This window comes from Oryzias latipes, chromosome 20 (assembly GCF_002234675.1).
Source record: "Oryzias latipes chromosome 20, ASM223467v1".
In the NCBI taxonomy this organism is placed as follows: Eukaryota; Metazoa; Chordata; class Actinopteri; order Beloniformes; family Adrianichthyidae; genus Oryzias; species Oryzias latipes.
The window spans coordinates 21,347,511-21,365,700 of NC_019878.2; the positions used below are offsets into that span (position 1 = coordinate 21,347,511).

The window sequence follows — 18,190 nt, forward strand, 5'->3', positions numbered from 1 at the left end:
ACACACACACACACACTCACACAGTCCTGCACACAAACAGAAACCATTACATCACATCGGTGGCTCTTCTTGCTCAATAATTGAAAATTCAGCACTTAACCTGTCATCTTTGCCATCCACCTGCTAATTGAGATCAGTAATGATGTGTTCACGCTCAGCTTTTATAACAGTGTGTGTGTGTCTGTGTGTGTGTGAGAGAGAAAATTACGGGGGACCAGCTGATGGCTTCCTGCTGATCTTTTCTGTGTTTGGGTAGACTTTGTGGGTTTTATCTTTGTGGGTTTTATTGATTACTGGGATTCCTCTTTACGCAAAGATCATCACTCCAAGCCTTCTGGTGTTTGTGTGCTCCACTGAAGCTGTTTGTGTGCCTGAACCATTGACTGTATACGAGAACTGGACCGTGTTAGTGTGACATCACTCATAGAATGTGGTTTACTTCAAGTCAATTCAGAGACCGGCATGTTTGAGTCAATCCACGTCAGTAAGCAGGGATTGGTCTGAGTCGGCATTTCTATGGCAACCATTCTGGCCACACGAAAACTGTCAAACATTTGACGTGGGGGGGGGGGGGGGGGGGGGGGGGGCAGAAGGTGTCTGATTGACCAGTTTATCTAAGGGATGATGCCCGACGGGGTTTTCATTACCAGATAGGCGTGAACTGTCCAACGTGAAGCGAAGGACAGTTATTTTTGCCAAGTCCATACATTCTGATAATGGACACCTCGTCTTACATTATCCTTTACATTAATGGACACCGCATTGGGCGTTACCTGTTGCATAATGGACACCTCGTCTATACACAATGAACAGCTTGTCTGGCATTATTCTGTTTATGCAACAGTCACAAATGAAAGAAAGACAGTACTTTAACCGTGTCAATTTTAATGTTTAAATTGTTTTCCCACAAGAAGTGGACTACTTGAAACGCTGCGCAACTAGTTGTCATGGTAACAGCTACGAAACCTGCACCGACCTCACTTTGAAGGACAGAGATCTTTTTTCGACTGTCTTGTTGTTGTGATAAGCTATGGAATAACATCTGTCCACCTCTGTTCCAAGTGTTATTCCAGCGCAATAACATGGAACATTCAGGCTACGTGACCAAAACTACTTCTTTAAGTATCACACCCTGCAGCCAATCAGGATCTAGTATTTACCCGGACCATGGGCTAAAACTTGTATAACTTGCACTGTAGAAAAATAGAATGAAAAACAAAATTAGGAAAGGAAAAAGCATCGGCGTAACAATGACTGAATAGCCGTTTGTTTCTCTATAGAAGATTTTTGGCTTCGTGGAGCCAGCGGGTACTTCCTGCGAGGGGGGCGGGGTCTCTTAATCTAGTTCCAATGTACAGTCAAATGCCAGATCGGTCAGAACATCTACAGGCAGAGCTGGAATTCACAACACAGATGTTCACTGTCAAAATCTTTCTTCTGCGTTTTACTTTCAAGTCCCAAAAAATCCTCTCTAATGAACATTATTATTGTAGCGCCACCTTGTGTTCCTGCGTCTGGACTTCCTCTGGACTTCCTGAGTGGTTTCTGATTCCAGCAGCAGGATTCTGTCAGGATCTTACGCTGTCGCTCTGTCGTTGTGTGGTCCAGCTCCTGGTCTTCCCACCTCTGCCTGTATTTGCTTCTGGTGGCTGGGTGGGTGGGGGGGTGGGTGTGACGTCTCCTCTGCTTCATGGGGGGAGCAGGGTCCCACAAGCTGTCATCAGATGTTTGTGTGCGCAGAGTTAATGTGGATTTTCTGTCCTGTGTGTGCGAGCGCGTGTTGGAACTGTGGCCTGACTAATCTGCATGCTTCTCGCTGGTTCCTGTCCTAACAGGGGGTGTCATTTGATCAAGTCAATAATCTGCTGATTGAACCTGCTCGAATTGAGGAGGAAGAGGTCTGTACCTTCTTTTCCCATCCGATCTGTCTACTAGAACTTCCCTCACCCTGTCAACCGCCTCTACACAGCAATCGAACAGAAATTCACTGTTCATCCAAATGCTTTTGATGACATACAGCTCTCTGTGGCAGAACCTTTACAAACAAAAAATCCCTATTGTTACTTCACTCATTTATATACTTTACTCATTTGGTTCTTATTCAAATTAGTTCCGTTTTGTTGGAATTTTCGGCAGAAATTGATTTTTATTTCATATGTTTGTTTGTTTTTAAGTTGTGCACCAAATTAATTTGTGCAACTTCCACAAAGCTTCAGTCACAAATTGTTCTTTTACAGAAACATTGTTACAAAAATGATCAATTCCAAACATTTTAAAGTATTTTTACGTAAATTTAAACGCTAAAAAGACAAGAAAACGTCATTTTAAAAAATTTAATTTCAGTTTACTGGTAAATTAGAACGTTTTGACCTGTTTTTAAAAAGCAAATATCACAAGTGTAGTTCTTTAGGTTTTTGTGTGTTTGATAACATCTACACAACTTTAAAAAAAAAAAAGACAAAGCAAAGCCTTTTCAAATCCTAAGAAAAACAAAGATAAATTCTTTCTGCACAAGGCGATCGCTCAAACCGTACCAGCTCCTGTTGAGGCCAAAAAAGACAGATATAAATACTGCGCTGTGTTAAAGCGTATAACTCCTTTAAATCAATAATAATAATAATAATAAAACGTTTACAGCTCTTATCTTTTTGTAGCAACAGGTGTTACCTTAAGTTTTATGATTTTTGGCCAAGTTAACAAACTAAAGTGTAAATATGTTTTATTGGCCTTAATTTAGAATGATAAAGAAATGTCTTCTGAGGTTAATTGTTTACTGTTTGCTGTTTATTTCCCTGCTGAATAAACAGAAGGACATTCTTTAGAAATTGACTGAAGTTTTAAACTTTGATTTAATAAAAAGGGGGGACAGTAACGGAGCTGGAAAGTTTGTTTCTTTGCACTTTTTCCTCTCATAAAAACCATCACACCCAATCCCAGCACCAGGTTCTGGCACATTGCACCTCTGCTGCTTTCCTGCTCTTCGTCGTTCTGCCTGTGCTGCTTTCATGTGACTGTTTGCTCTGTGATTTTGCAGCTCACTCTAGTCAGAACTGCATCAAAAAATCTGATTTCAACAACAAAAAAAGTAAATTCTGAAAGTGCATACCTACAGGAAAACATATATTGGCTTTTGTTCCTTCTGTTGGGCATAATTTTCTCCAACTATTTGGAAAAGTCTTGTTAAATGGGACGTTTTTTTCTTCTAGATAAATAGGTCTGAATTTGCAGCACAGTGAAGGTCGGATGCTGATCTCTGCATGTTTGTGTCTGAATCTTCTCTTTCCCCCTCCACCTCTTCCTGGTTTGTCTCCTTCCCCATGTTTTTTCATGGCTCTGCAAGTGCACAGACTACACACCTGGTGTGCGTTTTGTTAGCATTTAACACAAACACCTGCAGACACAAACCGCACCTTTTACTTTAAGTGAGGTTTTTAAAAGACGCCGATGTTTTTGCCAAATGCGTTTGGTTCTGCATTTGCCTCCGGGGCTTTTCTTGGGTGTTCACTGTCTGTATCTTTGACCGGAATTGCAGCACACTCTGACCATCGTGCGGCAGACGGGCGGCCTCGGCATCAGCATCGCTGGAGGAAAAGGATCCACGCCTTACAAAGGAGATGATGAGGTCAGATGAGTTCCGGCTCCACGGTAGAAGCTTTGAGCTTCAGCCTCATCCTCCTCTTTTGGACTTTCAGGGAATCTTCATCTCCAGAGTGTCTGAGGAGGGTCCTGCGGCGAGGGCGGGGGTGAAAGTGGGAGACAAACTCCTGGAGGTGAAGATCTAAAACGTTTGTCGTGTGTTTTTTTTGTCTGAAAATGTTTGTGGGCTTATCATAGTCTGTTTCTCAGGTAAACGGCGTAGACCTGCATGAAGCAGAGCACCACACTGCCGTGGAGGCTCTGCGGAGCTCCGGCGCCACCGTCTCCATGACAGTCCTGCGGGAGCGGATGGTGGAACCGGAGAACGCCATCACCACCACGCCGCTGAGACCCGAGGATGACTACTTCCCACGGGAGAGACGGAGCAGCGGGCTGGGCTTCAGCGTGGACGCCAGTCCACCTGGACAGCGGCAGTGCTTCTCCACCTGTCTGATCCGCAACGACAAGGGTCTGGGGTTCAGCATCGCCGGGGGGAAGGGCTCCACGCCATACCGCACGGGAGACATGGTGAGATGCCGGCCAACAGGTTTCTCATGAGTCTAACCCTGAAAGCAGTGGGTTAAAAAACAGGAATAATATAGGAGAAGAGTCGGGGACCGGATGTCGGGAGGTAAAGTTTCCACTGTTCCCGTCACAGAGCGACGTCCATTCAGGCCGCAGCGGTTACCGTCATTACCACGGCGACAGAGATATGAATAGCCAGCCTTGAAACCCGAGAGGACCGCTGTAAATGGTCAGGGTGGAGGTGTACGCTTTAGAAAAGTCCAGCGCTGCATCGTGTGCAGCTCGAAAGCTGAGACTCCTAAACTCTGGATCCAGGCAGGTCTGCCTGCGAGTGCGGCCCGCTCTGCAGCAGATGCTGACAGACTGCATGCACCATTTATCTGAGCAAAGGTGACACTCAATGAACGTGTGAGGAGTAGATTATAGGAAATTTCCTGCAGGATTTTACCTCCTGAACGAGTTAAACTCATTGTTTCCGCAAAGATATGCATCAAGCAAAGAGCGTTCTGTGTTTTTCAGAGACGTTACATGAGGAGAACGTCTTTAACATCCCCGTCAAGCAAACGGGACGTCTGTAACCCGGTGTTTTGTTGTAGGGAATCTACATCTCCCGGATAGCCGAGGGTGGAGCGGCACACAGGGACAGCACACTGCGAGTGGGCGACAGGGTGATCTCCGTGAGTATTTCCACTCCACATTTCTGTTACGTTTAGTGTGTTTTCAATAAAGTTTTCTTCATGTTCTGACCCAGGAGTGAACACAAAAGCTCATGTTTTACTAACAAGAAAACTGTTATCGTCCTTTTCATTTTAATAACTCTTTCTTTTGTCAGTCTCTGGATTTCTCCTGTCCTTCTTAGTGTCTTCCTGCCCCCTCCCTATATAATCTCACCCTGCAGCTCGATACATTTATAAATTCCAGTAAACGAGTTCTTTTTATGCTAGCGTTGCGTCTCCGGCAGAGCTTCTGTTCTATCTCTACTCCTGCATGCCCACTAATGCATCACGCGTCTCCCTTTGCCTGCTCGGTGGTGGGTTTGGTGTTGGGTGGTGTGGGCTGAGCGCGCTGCTGCAGATGTGGCCGGCGTTCGTGACCACACCCGCAGCAGCACGCCGGACCCCGCGGTAAGAGCTGCTACTGTCGGGTCAGAGCTGACTTTCTGTCACACGGTTTGAAGGAGGTGCATGTCTGGGAGCTCTTTTATGAGTCCAAATACACTAAAGGTTCTTTTTTTTTTACTGGTTATTTACTCTTGCAGTAGAGAAGTATCCAGCTTTATGTGCATAAATGTGGTTTCACATTTCAGAATGCAACAAAAAGCCTTGTATCACTTTATTTGTAGGCCTGCTTTTATATGTGGTTAGAGATAAAACTACAGATCCTTAAACTCCAGGTTTTATTCTTTCCTGCCGCAGTCCTGGTCTGGAAAAGAACCAGACTGATTCTGCAATTCTTACTCTGAGCAAAAAACAAAAACGTACCAGAGTTTACACACAGCTAGCACCCGGTGAAAATGAATTTGAGCACAGTGACCAACAACCCCCCCAAACAGAGATGACATCACAGCAGGAGAAACCGTCAAAATCTCAAAAACAATAGTTCAAAATCCACTAACAAAGCCAACACTCATGTGTTGGGGATATCCACAGGAAGTTTTGGATTTACTATGGTATGGCCACAGGGATGGCTTGGCGATTTTTACATTTTAGCACAATATGAGAAAATACTTTTATTGTAGCGATTTTCACAAAATTTCACACACACTCCACCAGGTTAAGTCTGCAACAACCAAAGTTTGTTGACCTTTGACTTCCCCCCATCCTGAATTAATATAAAATCACCTCAGAACTCCTCAAGCATAAAAAAAACAAACATTGGAGTTTTGTAGATTTTAAACTATGAGCTCAAAAAAGTGGCCCATGTTACTGTTGTTTATTTTAGTTTTTGGAGCTACGATAACAAATCAGTTTCTCTGCCATAGCATCAATTGAAATTCTCTCTATTTTTATCAGACTATTGTGAAATTTTACTACATGAGTCTTTGGCTCAAGCTTAACCAAATGATATGACACACATATTAAAAATGTGGGTGTGGTTAACAAAAAAACTCTGTTGGCAAGGAAACCCAAAAGTGAACTTTTGCCAATTCTTGTAAAAATAACGTAGATCAGCCAGCCGGCATTTAAGGAAAAGTTTTTTATATGAATTTGTCACCTGCAGCCAGGGTGGGAGGGGCAGATGGGCAAAGTGAGGCAGCAATTCTGCCAGTGCAGACAGGCCACAAGGGGGCAGCGAGTAGCGCCTGCAGACCACACAACAAGTTCTAATGTTTGGCATTTATAAGTCTTGGTTATCATCAAGCTTATTTAGGAGCCAATCACTTCCATTGGTGGTTTTATGTAAACAAATGCAGGAAAGGCTGGAAAAAGTAATAATAAATAAATAAATAATAAAAAATATAAATATTGAGGTTTTTAGGAGTGTTTTTAAATATAGATTCCTGCTTGCTTGCTCTTTCCTCCTAAAGTGAACCTCCTGCAGCAGCCCTCTGTCTTTCTCCCCAAAGGTGCTCTAGATGTTTCCTCAACTAACCGTGCTCGCCGTGTCGCTTTCACAAAATCTGAAACCTTGAGTTGACGACGTGCATTAAGTGGACAGGCTGGTGTTTGCATCTCTTGAGTCTTCCTGGTTGGTTCTGCTGTTGATCCAGATCAATGGTGTAGACATGACAGAGGCCAGGCATGACCAGGCAGTAGCTCTGCTTACCGGCACCTCCCCCACCATTACACTACTGGTGGAGCGAGACCCGAATGCACCAGCGGGCTCTCCAGGTCAGAATCGGGCGCGCTCCCACTCACCTCCGCCTCCAGAGCCGTCAGATTCTCCGGACCAGGAGGAAGACGGCTTCCAGGGGAACCATTCGGGCCGGATGGAGGACGAGTACCCCATCGAGGTGAGATCAGGAGGACCGCTGAACTGTTTTTTTTTACACTGTGTGGACAGAGCTGTGTGAACCTGATCAGAATCCTCAGTTTGACCTCATGTGACTCATGGCTTATTCTTCATGCTGTCCAGCTCCAGAGAAGATGGTGCATGGTATGAAGGCTTGGTGTGGTGAACATCCTTTAGGTTGTTGTCTGGAGACACATGTTTGTGTTCCTGAAAAACTAGACAGATGTCTTACGTGTGCCGTTTTGGGTCTTGAAACATTTGCCAACACAAGTGTCTGATCCAAACAGGAAGTGACCCTGGTGAAGTCGGGAGGCCCTCTGGGCCTGAGCATCGTCGGCGGCAGCGATCACGCCAGCCATCCTTTCGGCATAAACGAGCCCGGGGTCTTCATCTCAAAGGTACCGCTGCGAACACGCGCCTCGTCGGCTCGTTTGACGGCGTCTCACTCGTCCCGCTTCTCGTCCTCAGGTCATTCCTCACGGTCTGGCGTGTCAGAGCGGACTGCGCGTTGGCGACAGGATATTGGAGGTGAACTCCACCGACCTGCGGCACGCCACACACCAGGAGGCCGTGCGCGCCCTGCTGGCCAACAAGCAGGAGATTCGGATGCTGGTGCGGAGGGACCCCTCGCCCCCTGGGATGGAGGAAATCTTCATCCAGAAGCAGCCAGGAGAGAAGCTCGGCATCAGCATTCGGGGGGGAGCCAAGGGGCACGCCGGAAACCCCTTCGACCCCACAGATGAGGGCATCTTTATTTCCAAGGTTCTTCCACCGTCTAAAGCATCAGATCTCTGCTCATCTGACTCTTGAGCGTAGATTACTGGATTATGGAGAAGTGTGAGCGTGCTGTGGCCGTACTCCTCAGGTCAGCTCGACAGGAGCTGCAGCCAGAGACGGAAGACTGCAGGTCGGGATGCGGATCCTGGAGGTGAACAACCACAGCCTCCTGGGAATGACCCACACGGAGGCGGTGCGGGTCCTCCGGGCGGTCGGGGACTCTTTGGTTGTGCTGGTGTGTGACGGCTTCGACCCACGCAAGGTGGCTGCTGTGGAGGTGAGACAGGCTTCTGCGGAAAGATATTTGAGTAAAGCAACGATTCTGAGAATGTACTCTCATTTTTGACAAATTAGATGAAGATTAGCTCCTCCTTGGGCCGTGGATTCAACACGAGAGTCTTAAAGGGCTTAAAAACCCCAAAATATCTATGTATAAATGCTCATTTATATCAATTTCTTAGATATCTTTAGGTAACAAAACAGCTTTTCTGTTGAGTTTTTATTAAAGTTTAATTAAAACTTTTATCCTGTTCTTGTGAATCAGTCATTGAGTTTTCATGACAGTTTCATGACTTGGTAAACATCTTTTTATTCTGTCAATGAAAATAATTTTGAAGTTGACCTGAAAACGAGGAAAAACCCAAACGAGCAGCCGCTGCAGGACAGCTTCTCTCTGATCAAAGCTTCTCGAAAAAGTTAAAGCATTGTGAATAAAAAATGAAAAAAACTGATGTTCTTCCAAAGCCACAAACCTTTAGTTTTGTTGTGTTCAGTGTTTACTGATTTTAAGCTTAATATTGATTTGTGATGATGTAAAATTTGAATTATCGTCAGTTTTAAAGGAAATTGCGGTTTGTTGCAGGCGTCTCCTGGGATCATCGCAAACCCGTTTGCCACAGGAATCGTACGCAAGAACAGCATCGAGAGCATCTCCTCCATCGACCGGGAGCTGAGCCCAGAGGAGATGGACATTTTACAGAAGGTGATGCAAGTTTATTTTTTTTACAAAGACTTTGGCTTTAGCTGTGCGGTTCCTCTGGGATGGGCGGGGCCAACATGCTGTTGTTGACCAGCCTTTTCCTGCAGGAATCTGAGATGGTGAGAGAGACGTCACAGTGGGAGCGAGAAGAGATGGAGAAAGTGGTGAGTAGACTTAAAACACGTCCCCATCGCGACAGTAGGATTAAAAAAATGAGGGAAAGTTGATTTGAAATAGAAAATAAAGTCAAGCGGTCTCAATCAGTCTATGAGCGCATGAATGAAGCTCCTCCTCTGCACGTATGGTTTGAAAGATCAGTTCCAGCTTGCATGCCTTTTTTGCTTCAACAGTAAAATGAGCGGACTTCTGTTTAATGTGTGCGGGTTCTATCCTTTCTCTCTTCGTTGTCTGCTCCTCCGTCTTCCTCGCCGCTGCTCCTCATCCTCCGTACGCGTTCCTCTGCTCTGAATCCTGTCTTTTGTTTCTTTTTCCACCGTCTTGTGTGGTCGGCTGTCTTCCTTTCTGTGCTGCCCCTTTCCTGTCATTGTGAAGGAGCGAATGCGCTTGGAGCGCGAGGAGGCGACACGCCTGCTCGAGGAGGAGACGGAGGTGAGACACTCGTGCCGGGAGACGGCCAGATCCGACTAGTCTGTGCTGCGTTTTAGTCACTGACAAAAGAGAAGGCAGCGATCCAATCATCATTTTAAACAAAGATCTGTCGTAGAAAAACACCCTAAAACCCACTCTGATCATCTTTGATCTGTTTTAAAAGTGTCTTCAAGTGTCTTCATGCCGTTTTAGGCCAAAATAAAAAAAAATAAAAAGTAGTTTTCTAGGACATAGTTTCTGCAGCAGCAGGAGTTCGTTCCGCGTCCGAGTTGTGGGCGGGACCACTGGCGTGAAGCAATCCCACCGCCCTCGCTGTTGCTCAGAGCTCTGTGTTTACATGCCCTCCCACTAGCTTACAGCCCCTGACGCACCCCCTGACGTCAGGTCAGACGAGGAAAATGGAGCGGAGCAGGGAGTTCGTGGCCCACCCAGCGTATTTTAAACGTCACAAATGCATTTTCTCGTCTGCTCCTGATTGATGACTAATTCTATAAAGAGATGCTGGAAATGCACTTTTAATCTTAATTTTCTTTATAAATGTCCTCCAACGTCAGAAAAAATAAAAAAAAAACCACAATTTTTAACAGAGTGGGTCTTTGAGGCTCTAGACGCTCTGAGATCTGTAAATATTTATCATATTTTTCTTCAGTTTAGAGGTTTATTTTTTTTGCATCTGGACTCTCTTTAGCTCTAAGATATTCAACATAGACTCAAAATAAATCTCCTCAGATCGAATTCAGAAGAAATAGAAAAACCTGAAGGGACTATGACAGACATAAAAGTGGGCATACTGAGGACTCAAAAAGGGAGTTAAAAGGTTAAAATTGTCGCCTTTTCTAGAGGTTTAACAATTGAAGGCTGACTATGAAACACAGTAAAGGCTTGATTTAAAACAATCACCCTTTATATATTAGTCATAAATGAACCTGCAGCTCCTATCCTGATGCCCTCCAACGCTAAAAATGCCTGTTTTTTTCTCCCCGCTGACACAACTTCTTTTAATGATCTGAAACGATGATGCCTTTTCTGACTTCTTGTCTGTTCATTGTCCAACAGAATATCAGCAGCGGACCTTTGAAGCTGGACTACAAAACGCTGGCTGCCCTGCCCACCACCAGCCTGCAGAAAGTCAACAGGGTGAGCCTGACTCCAGCTTTCTTCCCCACGTCCACGGGGGGGGGGTGTTCTGCGTTTCAAAAGAAAGACTCTTATCGGGCTGCTAACGTGACCCGAGCTGGGGGGCCTCCGAGCTCAAAATAGATTCAGATCGTGGGACCGGTGAAGTGGAGGAACGGGGAGAATTTATTTTAAAGAAAAAAAGAAAAACTAAGCAAGAAAATAACCAAGAACAAATAATGAAGGGAAATGATTTCATTTAATAAAAATATAAATCAGTGAAGGTCTGTGAGGGTCAAGGGGTGGGGGACAGCTGCCCGCCATGGAGCTGTCGGGGATATTTTAAACTGGCATCTGGCTCGGAGTTGGACAGACCCCCCCGTGTGGGAGGGCCATCAGCTGAGGTGGGGGGTTCAGTTGAAGCTCTCAGCGTCCCGCGTGGAGCCGTTTGGTGGATCTAAAGCAGTGAGTTTCCTCCATCGTTCTTCTGGTGTAAAACTTTCCTGTTCTGTACTTTTATTCAAAAGGCTATTTTAAAGGTCTTAGTGCTCATGTGTGGCTTCAGGGTTAGAACTTCACCGTTTGTGTCGTGTGCAGCTGTTCATGCTTGTGTCTGACAGACCAGAATAGCCTTCCAGCTACGGTGAAATGTGGGACTCTGAGGAGGTAGAAATCCCTGCAGGTTTGCTGTGTTTCTGTTCAGAGCTCTGTGACTTACAGCGAGACACTAAAAACGTCATCCCGATGTGCCTCTCTGGCTTTGTCCGGCTGTTCTCCCGAAAGTTCAGTCCCGCTTTCTAACCTTGCGTCGGGCTGAGCTCAAAACTGAATGCCTTGGATGGGAATCGTTTGGGTCAGTAAAGTGTTTGGTTGAGCAGCTCGGTCCACGTTGCCCAGCTGTCCCTCAGAGTCTGCATTTTAACCCCTGACCTTCATCACACCACCAGTCCTCATCGTCAGCGTGCGGAGCAGAGCTGCTTTGTCTAAATGGCGTTCGTCCTGCATTTGGGTCACCTCTGTGGAAGGTGGTGTTTGTGAAGGAGGGCTGATAAAGGTTATTCATAGCAAAGACGCCCATCTTTTTCCAAACAGGAGTTTTTTCATTTATATTTATAGTTTGTGTGAGATTTACCAGCTAAACTTTATCAATATCAGGTTTTTTTTTATTCATTTCTTCCTGTCTTTCCATCGACTGTAAATGAGAACTGGACTGAGTGTGACGTCATCCATTAAAAAATGTCTTTCTTCTGGCTCCAACCAAATGAAGTCAATTCAGTCGCCCTTTTTTGGGGGGATAGAGACACCGCCGTGTTGGTGCCAGACGTCGTCAGTAAGGAGTGATCGTTCTGGTTCAGTCGGAGTCTACGTTTCTATGGCAACCCCTCTCATTAAGGAGGAGTGAGCTTGTTGGAAGTCCTCTCCCCCTACTACTTGAAAGCGGGGCCTGGAGAAACCTTAAATGAAACGTTTTGAATGTTGGACGTGGGGGGCCAGCAGGCCCCACCCACATTCATTGAGGCATCTGATTGGCCGGTTTTTAAACTGAATAACTTGAATAAAAAATGTTTAAATAAAACGGGATTAGCAAGAACATGTTAAAAAGATAGCAGAGCAAGAATGTTGATTCTGACCAACAGAGTGACTGAGTAACAGCTGTTCCTCTATAGAAGTCTTTGGGACTTCGGCTTTTGGAGCCACTTCCTGTTTGGAACGCCAGGGGGGAGGAGCCACTCAGTCCAGTTCTCAGATACAGTCTGTGTCTTTTCTCCTTTGTCCTTGGATTTGTTTTGAAACTTGAATTATTTTTGCTTGATCACACCATCAGACATAGCGGTGTAAATTCATCCATGTTGCCATGGTTACATGTTCACAGATTTATGTGAAATCAGACAGCATTTTATTCCAAACCATAAACTCAGGGGTGTCAAACTCAAGGATTCGGGCCGGAGTCCCACATGTTTTCCAACTAACCTTCCACTGAAGCTTCTTACTGGCAGAACACGCCTGATCCAGGTAACCCGCAGCAGGAGGGGCGGGGTTCTTACAAAAACCAGTAGGACGTTGGCCCTCGAGGCCTGCAGTTTGCCATTTTAAAAGGACAAAGCAACCTTTTTCCGTCTGTTTCCCATCGTTTCAGCTCCTTTTTTGTGGTTCTGGTTGTAGCTTCTCCTCCATCTCTCCTCTGCTCCTGCTTAGTTCTCTCATTCTGTCATGGAGGCGCCGCTGCAGGCTGAGAGCAGAGTCCCCTTAAACCCCCCGAGCTGTGGCCTGCGGCCCGGCAGCAGTTATCCCCATGGACCCCAGGTAGCTACCAGTGACAGCGGCAGCTCCACGTCAGCTTTTGATTCAACAGTCTGTCTGGACCAGGAGGAGGAAGAGGAGGAGGAGGAATGCTTGGTGGACTCGCAGCCCATGTGCTTCAAAGAAAACCCCTTCTTAGTGGCTAATCGCAGGGGAAAGGCTCTTCCTCCCGGAGAGCAGATCCTGTCGGGGCCTCCTGTGGGCTACGGCCGGCAGGGCCAGCTGCAGCCCTGGCTGTTCAACAAGGCAAGCCCTCTGCCTGCGTTTGGCGTGGAGGCTGCATGTCGCGTTCACCAGACGTTACCCCCGAGGTTGAAACCAGGACTTCACTTTTCATCAAAGGCTGCATGGTTTTGCTGTGAGCACAGACTTTCTGAGGCGCCCCAGCTGGACCAAATAACCCCCCCCCCTGCAGCATGTGCACCACGAGTAGTGTTTTAACGGAGGGGAACTAACTCGTTACTCGTTTTCTTCTTTTCTTTTCATGTTTTCACTTCTGCTTTTTTTCCAGGCGCCCTCCTCCGATTACACCCGAACGGACAGCCCCGTCAGGGAGGCGCCGTACTCGCCCAGCTTCCAGCCGGTGAGCCCCGCCCCCTCCGCTTTTCTCCCTTCCACCTTTTCCATCCTTTTCCGCGAGTCCCATCCGGCTCTCTCCGGCAGCTGACCTGTCGACTCTCCTCCCGCTCTCAGCCCAGCCACCACTCCTCCAGCAGCTCCCTGTGTGCAGGCAGGGAGACCCGCTTTGTAAGTGGGGGCTCGCAGCCCCCTCTGCTCTGGCCTGGAGTTGAAATGGCTGAGCAGCTGAAAAGCATGCGCTGCTTTGCCGTGGATGCGCTTCCGTTACAGAGTGGAGGTGTTTTTCAAAACTCTGCTTCTTCAACAGTTTTCTAAATGATTTCCCCTGTAGTTCTTAGATCTCCAGGAGGAATAGGCAGCTCTAACTACTTTTGGTGGCATTTGGACTTATTGTTTATCTAATGGGAACTTTTTTCGTGCAACTTTCTCGTCATAGAAAATTAATGAATGAGCAATATCTGCCTCTATTACGCCCCCATGTGGTCAGTTATGACACAAAACGTCTAAAGTCGTAGACACAAGATTCTTTTCACCTCAGATTTTCTTGGATGCCAGAGAAAGTTTTTAAGACCACCCACTTCCGTTTTACAAGATTATCCGCCATTTGGGATTTGTACATTTCTCTTGTGGCTTCCTATTCCACATACTTTAACCCTTTTTTTATGTCTTAGATGTCGCCGGTGACTCCTAAATAACAAACACTCTGATGTACCGTAACGCCCATATGCAGCACATTACTGATGTGATGTAGCTAGTGCTAGTGGAAGCTAGTGCTACTTACGCAAAGCGGTTATGTTAATTGCGTAAACGGTTGAAGACTTACATTACTTAAAAGAAAGTCAACTCTGGAGCTAAAGCTCTAGTGCAAAAGGGGTTGAAAAATAGGGTAAAGCAATTTAGAAGAGAAGTTGTCAACTTTTTTTATGCAACAAATCCTCAACAGATCAACCCAACCTCATTTTAGACCACAGTGTTTATTTAGACATTTATAGGAACTATAATAAACAGAAATATAGACAGAAGTGGACTTGTAAAGCGGGGGTCTCCAACCTTTTAGTGTCAAACTGTATTTTTCCCTGCAGCGGATTTAAACCATTTATAATTTAAATTTTGTGTAGGAACCATATTCAAGTGTGATATAGATTTTTCCATTTAGGGGGGGCTAAAAAGTCAGACGCCAACTTCAGCCTCTTCCGATTATTTAAGTGAGGATAAATACCAAAAAAAACACAGCCGCTTTACAGCGTAGCGGATGGATTTTTGACCGAGACGTGACATGCGTCAAGAATGAGTCTGATGTAGTGGAGAGAATCCAGTCGCTTTCCCAAAATAAGACATCCGGTAGAATCAGATTAGAAATAAAATGTAAGCTATGTAGGTGGTGTTTTTTCTTTTCCTCCAGGGACCAACTGTCCAGACATTGGGGGCCACAGTTGTAAAACATTAAACATCAAATCTAGCTCTCTAGCACCACCTGGTGGTGACTTAGAGGATTTTATTCTATCTTGATCGTATCTGAAATAAAAAATCTGTTTTATGTCCTGCTCCTTATACAGCAGTCTGGTGGCAGCAGCTTTTGAATGATTATTAAAAGCACTGCTTTCAGCATTTTAAACAGAATTTCTTTAACCCTTGTGCTGTCTTGTGGGGTCCAGATGACCCCACAAGAACCTTTTTTCTTCAATGGATTGTGATCTTCATTGGTGTCCATGGATTACATGAAATCCTCTCCACCTTTATCCAGGTAGGGATAACACGTCCATGTAAGGGTGGGGTCATCTGGACCCCATAAGATAGCACAATGGTTAAAGGAACTGCAGTTCTATTCTCCTGCTGTGATCCTTTTCTTTAGTCTTTATGTTGGCTCCTCCTAACAAAGTTCTGAGAGTTGAGATCCGAGCGTTTGTCACAGGTTTACACTTTCTTTGCAGGCAAACATTAATTTCTCCCCCAACGCCAAGGACAGCCCCCCGTCATCAGTGAGTCTCGTCAGAGCAGAAACGTCAAAGAGGATTTGTTTCGATCGACCTCTTTCACGCCCGAGCCGCCGTTCCAGTCCAGACTCGCCCCCACCTTCACTCCCGCTAACCAAAGTCTCCTCCTCTGCTTCCAGACTCGACCCGGCGCCATCCAGCCAGTGGGGCGCGTGCGGCCAGGCGCCTCCCCGTCCACGCCAGACGGACACAGCCCGAACCCATTCCAGCATGACCCCTCCCCCTTCAACTCCCAGACCTCTGTAAGACCCCTCACCTCCTCATAGAGCGGCCCGGCCCCCCAACACCGAAGGGGGCCGCGGTCAGATGACACTCACAGAAACGAGGCGCCCGGTCCGTTCAGGTGTTCGTCGTACCTGCGGCACACCTGCAGAAAACAGAATGTAGGCAGATGAAACATTGGAGGCCGGTCTGATAGCTGCTTAGATGTGCTCAGACACAAAAACGTGCCACACCTGTCCCCCCCCCTGCAGAAACCAGCAGCCATCCTGCTCACCTGTTTTCTTCCTGTCCTGCTGGTTTTTCTCATTCCCTCTCCTCCGTGTCTGTCCGTCTTCACCTCCTCTCCTACACATCCCGATCTCTCCCAACCTTCCATAACTCCTCCACCCACCCCTGCAGCCTCGCGCCCCCTCCCCCACTTCGCCCGATGAGTTTCCAATGAATGTCAAGCAGGCATACAAGGCGTTTGCCGCCGTGCCGCGCTCGCTGGCAGTGCTGGAGCCGCCGCAGGTAGGCCGCGCTGCCCCGGACTATAACCCAAGCATGCTGTTCTGACTGGTTGGTCTCGCCCCGCCACCCCCCCACCCCACCCCCAATCACATGCCAGTCCTTAATCACGCCTGCGTCTTGTCAGGGGGGGCCTGTGCTGTGAATTGTGGAATGCTTTCGCTCCATCTGGTGTCGTCTCCGCTGGTCCATCCATGCGTGGCTCATGCACTTACGCTCACATTTGTTCCGAGGTCCGCTCCGAACCTTTGATTCACTCACACCGTATCCTGCTCCGCCCACAGGACCCGAACGGCGTGAGGAACAACCTCCACCCGAAGCAGCCCTCTCCAGAGGTGAGTGAGGTCGCAGAGCGGAACGTCCCACTGGACCAGAAGGTCCAAACGTCTGCTCCCTGTGGAGCTTTGAGAAGCTGTTTGTAGTCATGAGCGAGCGTAACGTCCCGGAGGAGACGTGGAGGTGCCGGCTCCAATGAGAGAGCCGTCTCCTGACGTGTGGCCCTTTTCCGCCACAGCCCCACAACGAGGTGTTTGATGACGACTTGGATGGTCAGGGGGGCAGCCCCCCCCGGCCCTCCCTGTCTTCTGAGGAGTATTTGAACCTGGCAGCGGTGCCCCGCCTCTCCAGGCTGACCCAGAACCGGCAGGTATCAGTCCCGCCTCTGCGGCTCGGCTGTGGTGTGCTTGGCTTTAAAGGTGGTGGGTGTTACAGCTCCGGGGGAGGGGGTCCTCGCTGCTTTTTTTTCAGACCTTCTCTGGATTTAAATCGGCACAAAGGTGGCCTTTGGACATGTCTTCTGGATCTGGGCCCTTTTTCTTCTGGCTGCTGCGATTCATCCTGCCGTGTCAAATCTCGGTTTCACCGACCCGGCCTGGTTTGTGTGTTTGCCCTCCCCCCCCTTTAGAGTCCTTCGCCCGGCAACAAAAACAGCCCAGAGCAGCGCTCTTTCCGGGACAGGCAGAAATACTTTGAGATCGACGTGAATCAGCAGACTCCCGACAAACCCAAACCCAGAGTTTCCCTCGTCGGAGAGGACGACCTCAAGAAAATGAGAGAAGAAGAAGGTCAGCTGCAGACGCCGTCTTCATTCCAGCATCGTCTGTTTTCTACAATCGTCTTTGATTTGTTCACCAGAGAGAAGATTTGAGCAGAGAGCAAGAGAATACCTGATGGACGACGAGGACGAAGACGATGAGGAGGAGGACCTGGCCAAGCAGGTGGCGCAGATGAAAGCCACGGGGAAGGTGTTACTGGATGGAGTGGAATACAAGGTCGAGCCCGTTTCCTCGCCACCTCAGCACGCCTCCCCGGCACCAAACTACAGCTTTACCCCGCCAAGCCACCTCAGCGGCTCAGGGTGAGAGGCGTCTTCTTCATCTGCAGAGTTAAGTCCATCTCCTGCTGACCCACAGCTTCTGTCTGCGCGCAGGTTTTCCTCGTTCGACGCTAAGGCAGAGCCGGAGAGGAACTCGCCGGTGGACGGCTTCAGGCTGGAACAGAGGCCCAACTCTATGGCGGGGTAAACAGACGAGAGAAGCTTAAAGCTGCGTTCACACCAAACGCGTCTACCTGCGTTTCAGCGACCACTTTCAGTGAAAGGTCTATAGAAACGCCACTAAAACTGGCTGCTAAAACGCGACAACACAGAACCGTGATCCATGAGGGAGTCCGATCTGGCAGAGGCGTGTAGGTCACGTCCTTTTCCAAACATGGAAGTGCCAACCTTTGCAAACAGGATCACGGAAGGAGAAAAATAATAATCGTGCTTTTCCAGTCTTTCATTGATCGGAATAGAGCTGCGAAACTAAATAAATGTGCCATTTGCCAGATTTGCACCGCTTCTACATTTCAAGCCTCTTCCCACTATTGGTGGCAGAAAAACGCTAGTAAATAGTAAAAAAGAGCAACAAAAAAGGCGTTCTGAACGAGCTACATGTAGAGTTTATCAACACGTTTTAGGACGATGCACGTCTAAACGGAGGCATCCAACGCG

At 47.4% G+C, this 18,190-nt stretch overlaps 1 protein-coding gene across 23 annotated transcripts in view; it reads left to right on the forward strand.

The window, feature by feature from the left end:
- scrib (scribbled planar cell polarity protein) overlaps positions 1-18,190 on the forward strand; it is a 79,967-nt gene that overhangs the window by 31,622 nt on the left and 30,155 nt on the right. For 9 of the 23 annotated variants that reach the window (XM_023950146.1, XM_023950145.1, XM_023950154.1 and 6 more), the window contains exons 16-39: positions 1,836-1,898; positions 3,533-3,622; positions 3,693-3,770; positions 3,847-4,164; positions 4,758-4,838; positions 6,872-7,114; positions 7,401-7,511; positions 7,582-7,875; positions 7,979-8,167; positions 8,753-8,872; positions 8,977-9,033; positions 9,422-9,478; positions 10,535-10,615; positions 12,791-13,141; positions 13,407-13,478; positions 13,589-13,642; positions 15,406-15,453; positions 15,588-15,710; positions 16,090-16,200; positions 16,482-16,532; positions 16,712-16,843; positions 17,102-17,261; positions 17,332-17,554; positions 17,627-17,716. In XM_023950146.1, coding sequence (XP_023805914.1) covers positions 1,836-1,898; positions 3,533-3,622; positions 3,693-3,770; positions 3,847-4,164; positions 4,758-4,838; positions 6,872-7,114; positions 7,401-7,511; positions 7,582-7,875; positions 7,979-8,167; positions 8,753-8,872; positions 8,977-9,033; positions 9,422-9,478; positions 10,535-10,615; positions 12,791-13,141; positions 13,407-13,478; positions 13,589-13,642; positions 15,406-15,453; positions 15,588-15,710; positions 16,090-16,200; positions 16,482-16,532; positions 16,712-16,843; positions 17,102-17,261; positions 17,332-17,554; positions 17,627-17,716 — 3,197 coding nt within the window. The remainder of the gene's footprint in view (positions 1-1,835; positions 1,899-3,532; positions 3,623-3,692; positions 3,771-3,846; positions 4,165-4,757; positions 4,839-6,871; positions 7,115-7,400; positions 7,512-7,581; positions 7,876-7,978; positions 8,168-8,752; positions 8,873-8,976; positions 9,034-9,421; positions 9,479-10,534; positions 10,616-12,790; positions 13,142-13,406; positions 13,479-13,588; positions 13,643-15,405; positions 15,454-15,587; positions 15,711-16,089; positions 16,201-16,481; positions 16,533-16,711; positions 16,844-17,101; positions 17,262-17,331; positions 17,555-17,626; positions 17,717-18,190) is intronic. The other 14 variants (XM_023950156.1, XM_023950153.1, XM_023950148.1 and 11 more) reach the window with 14 other exon arrangements.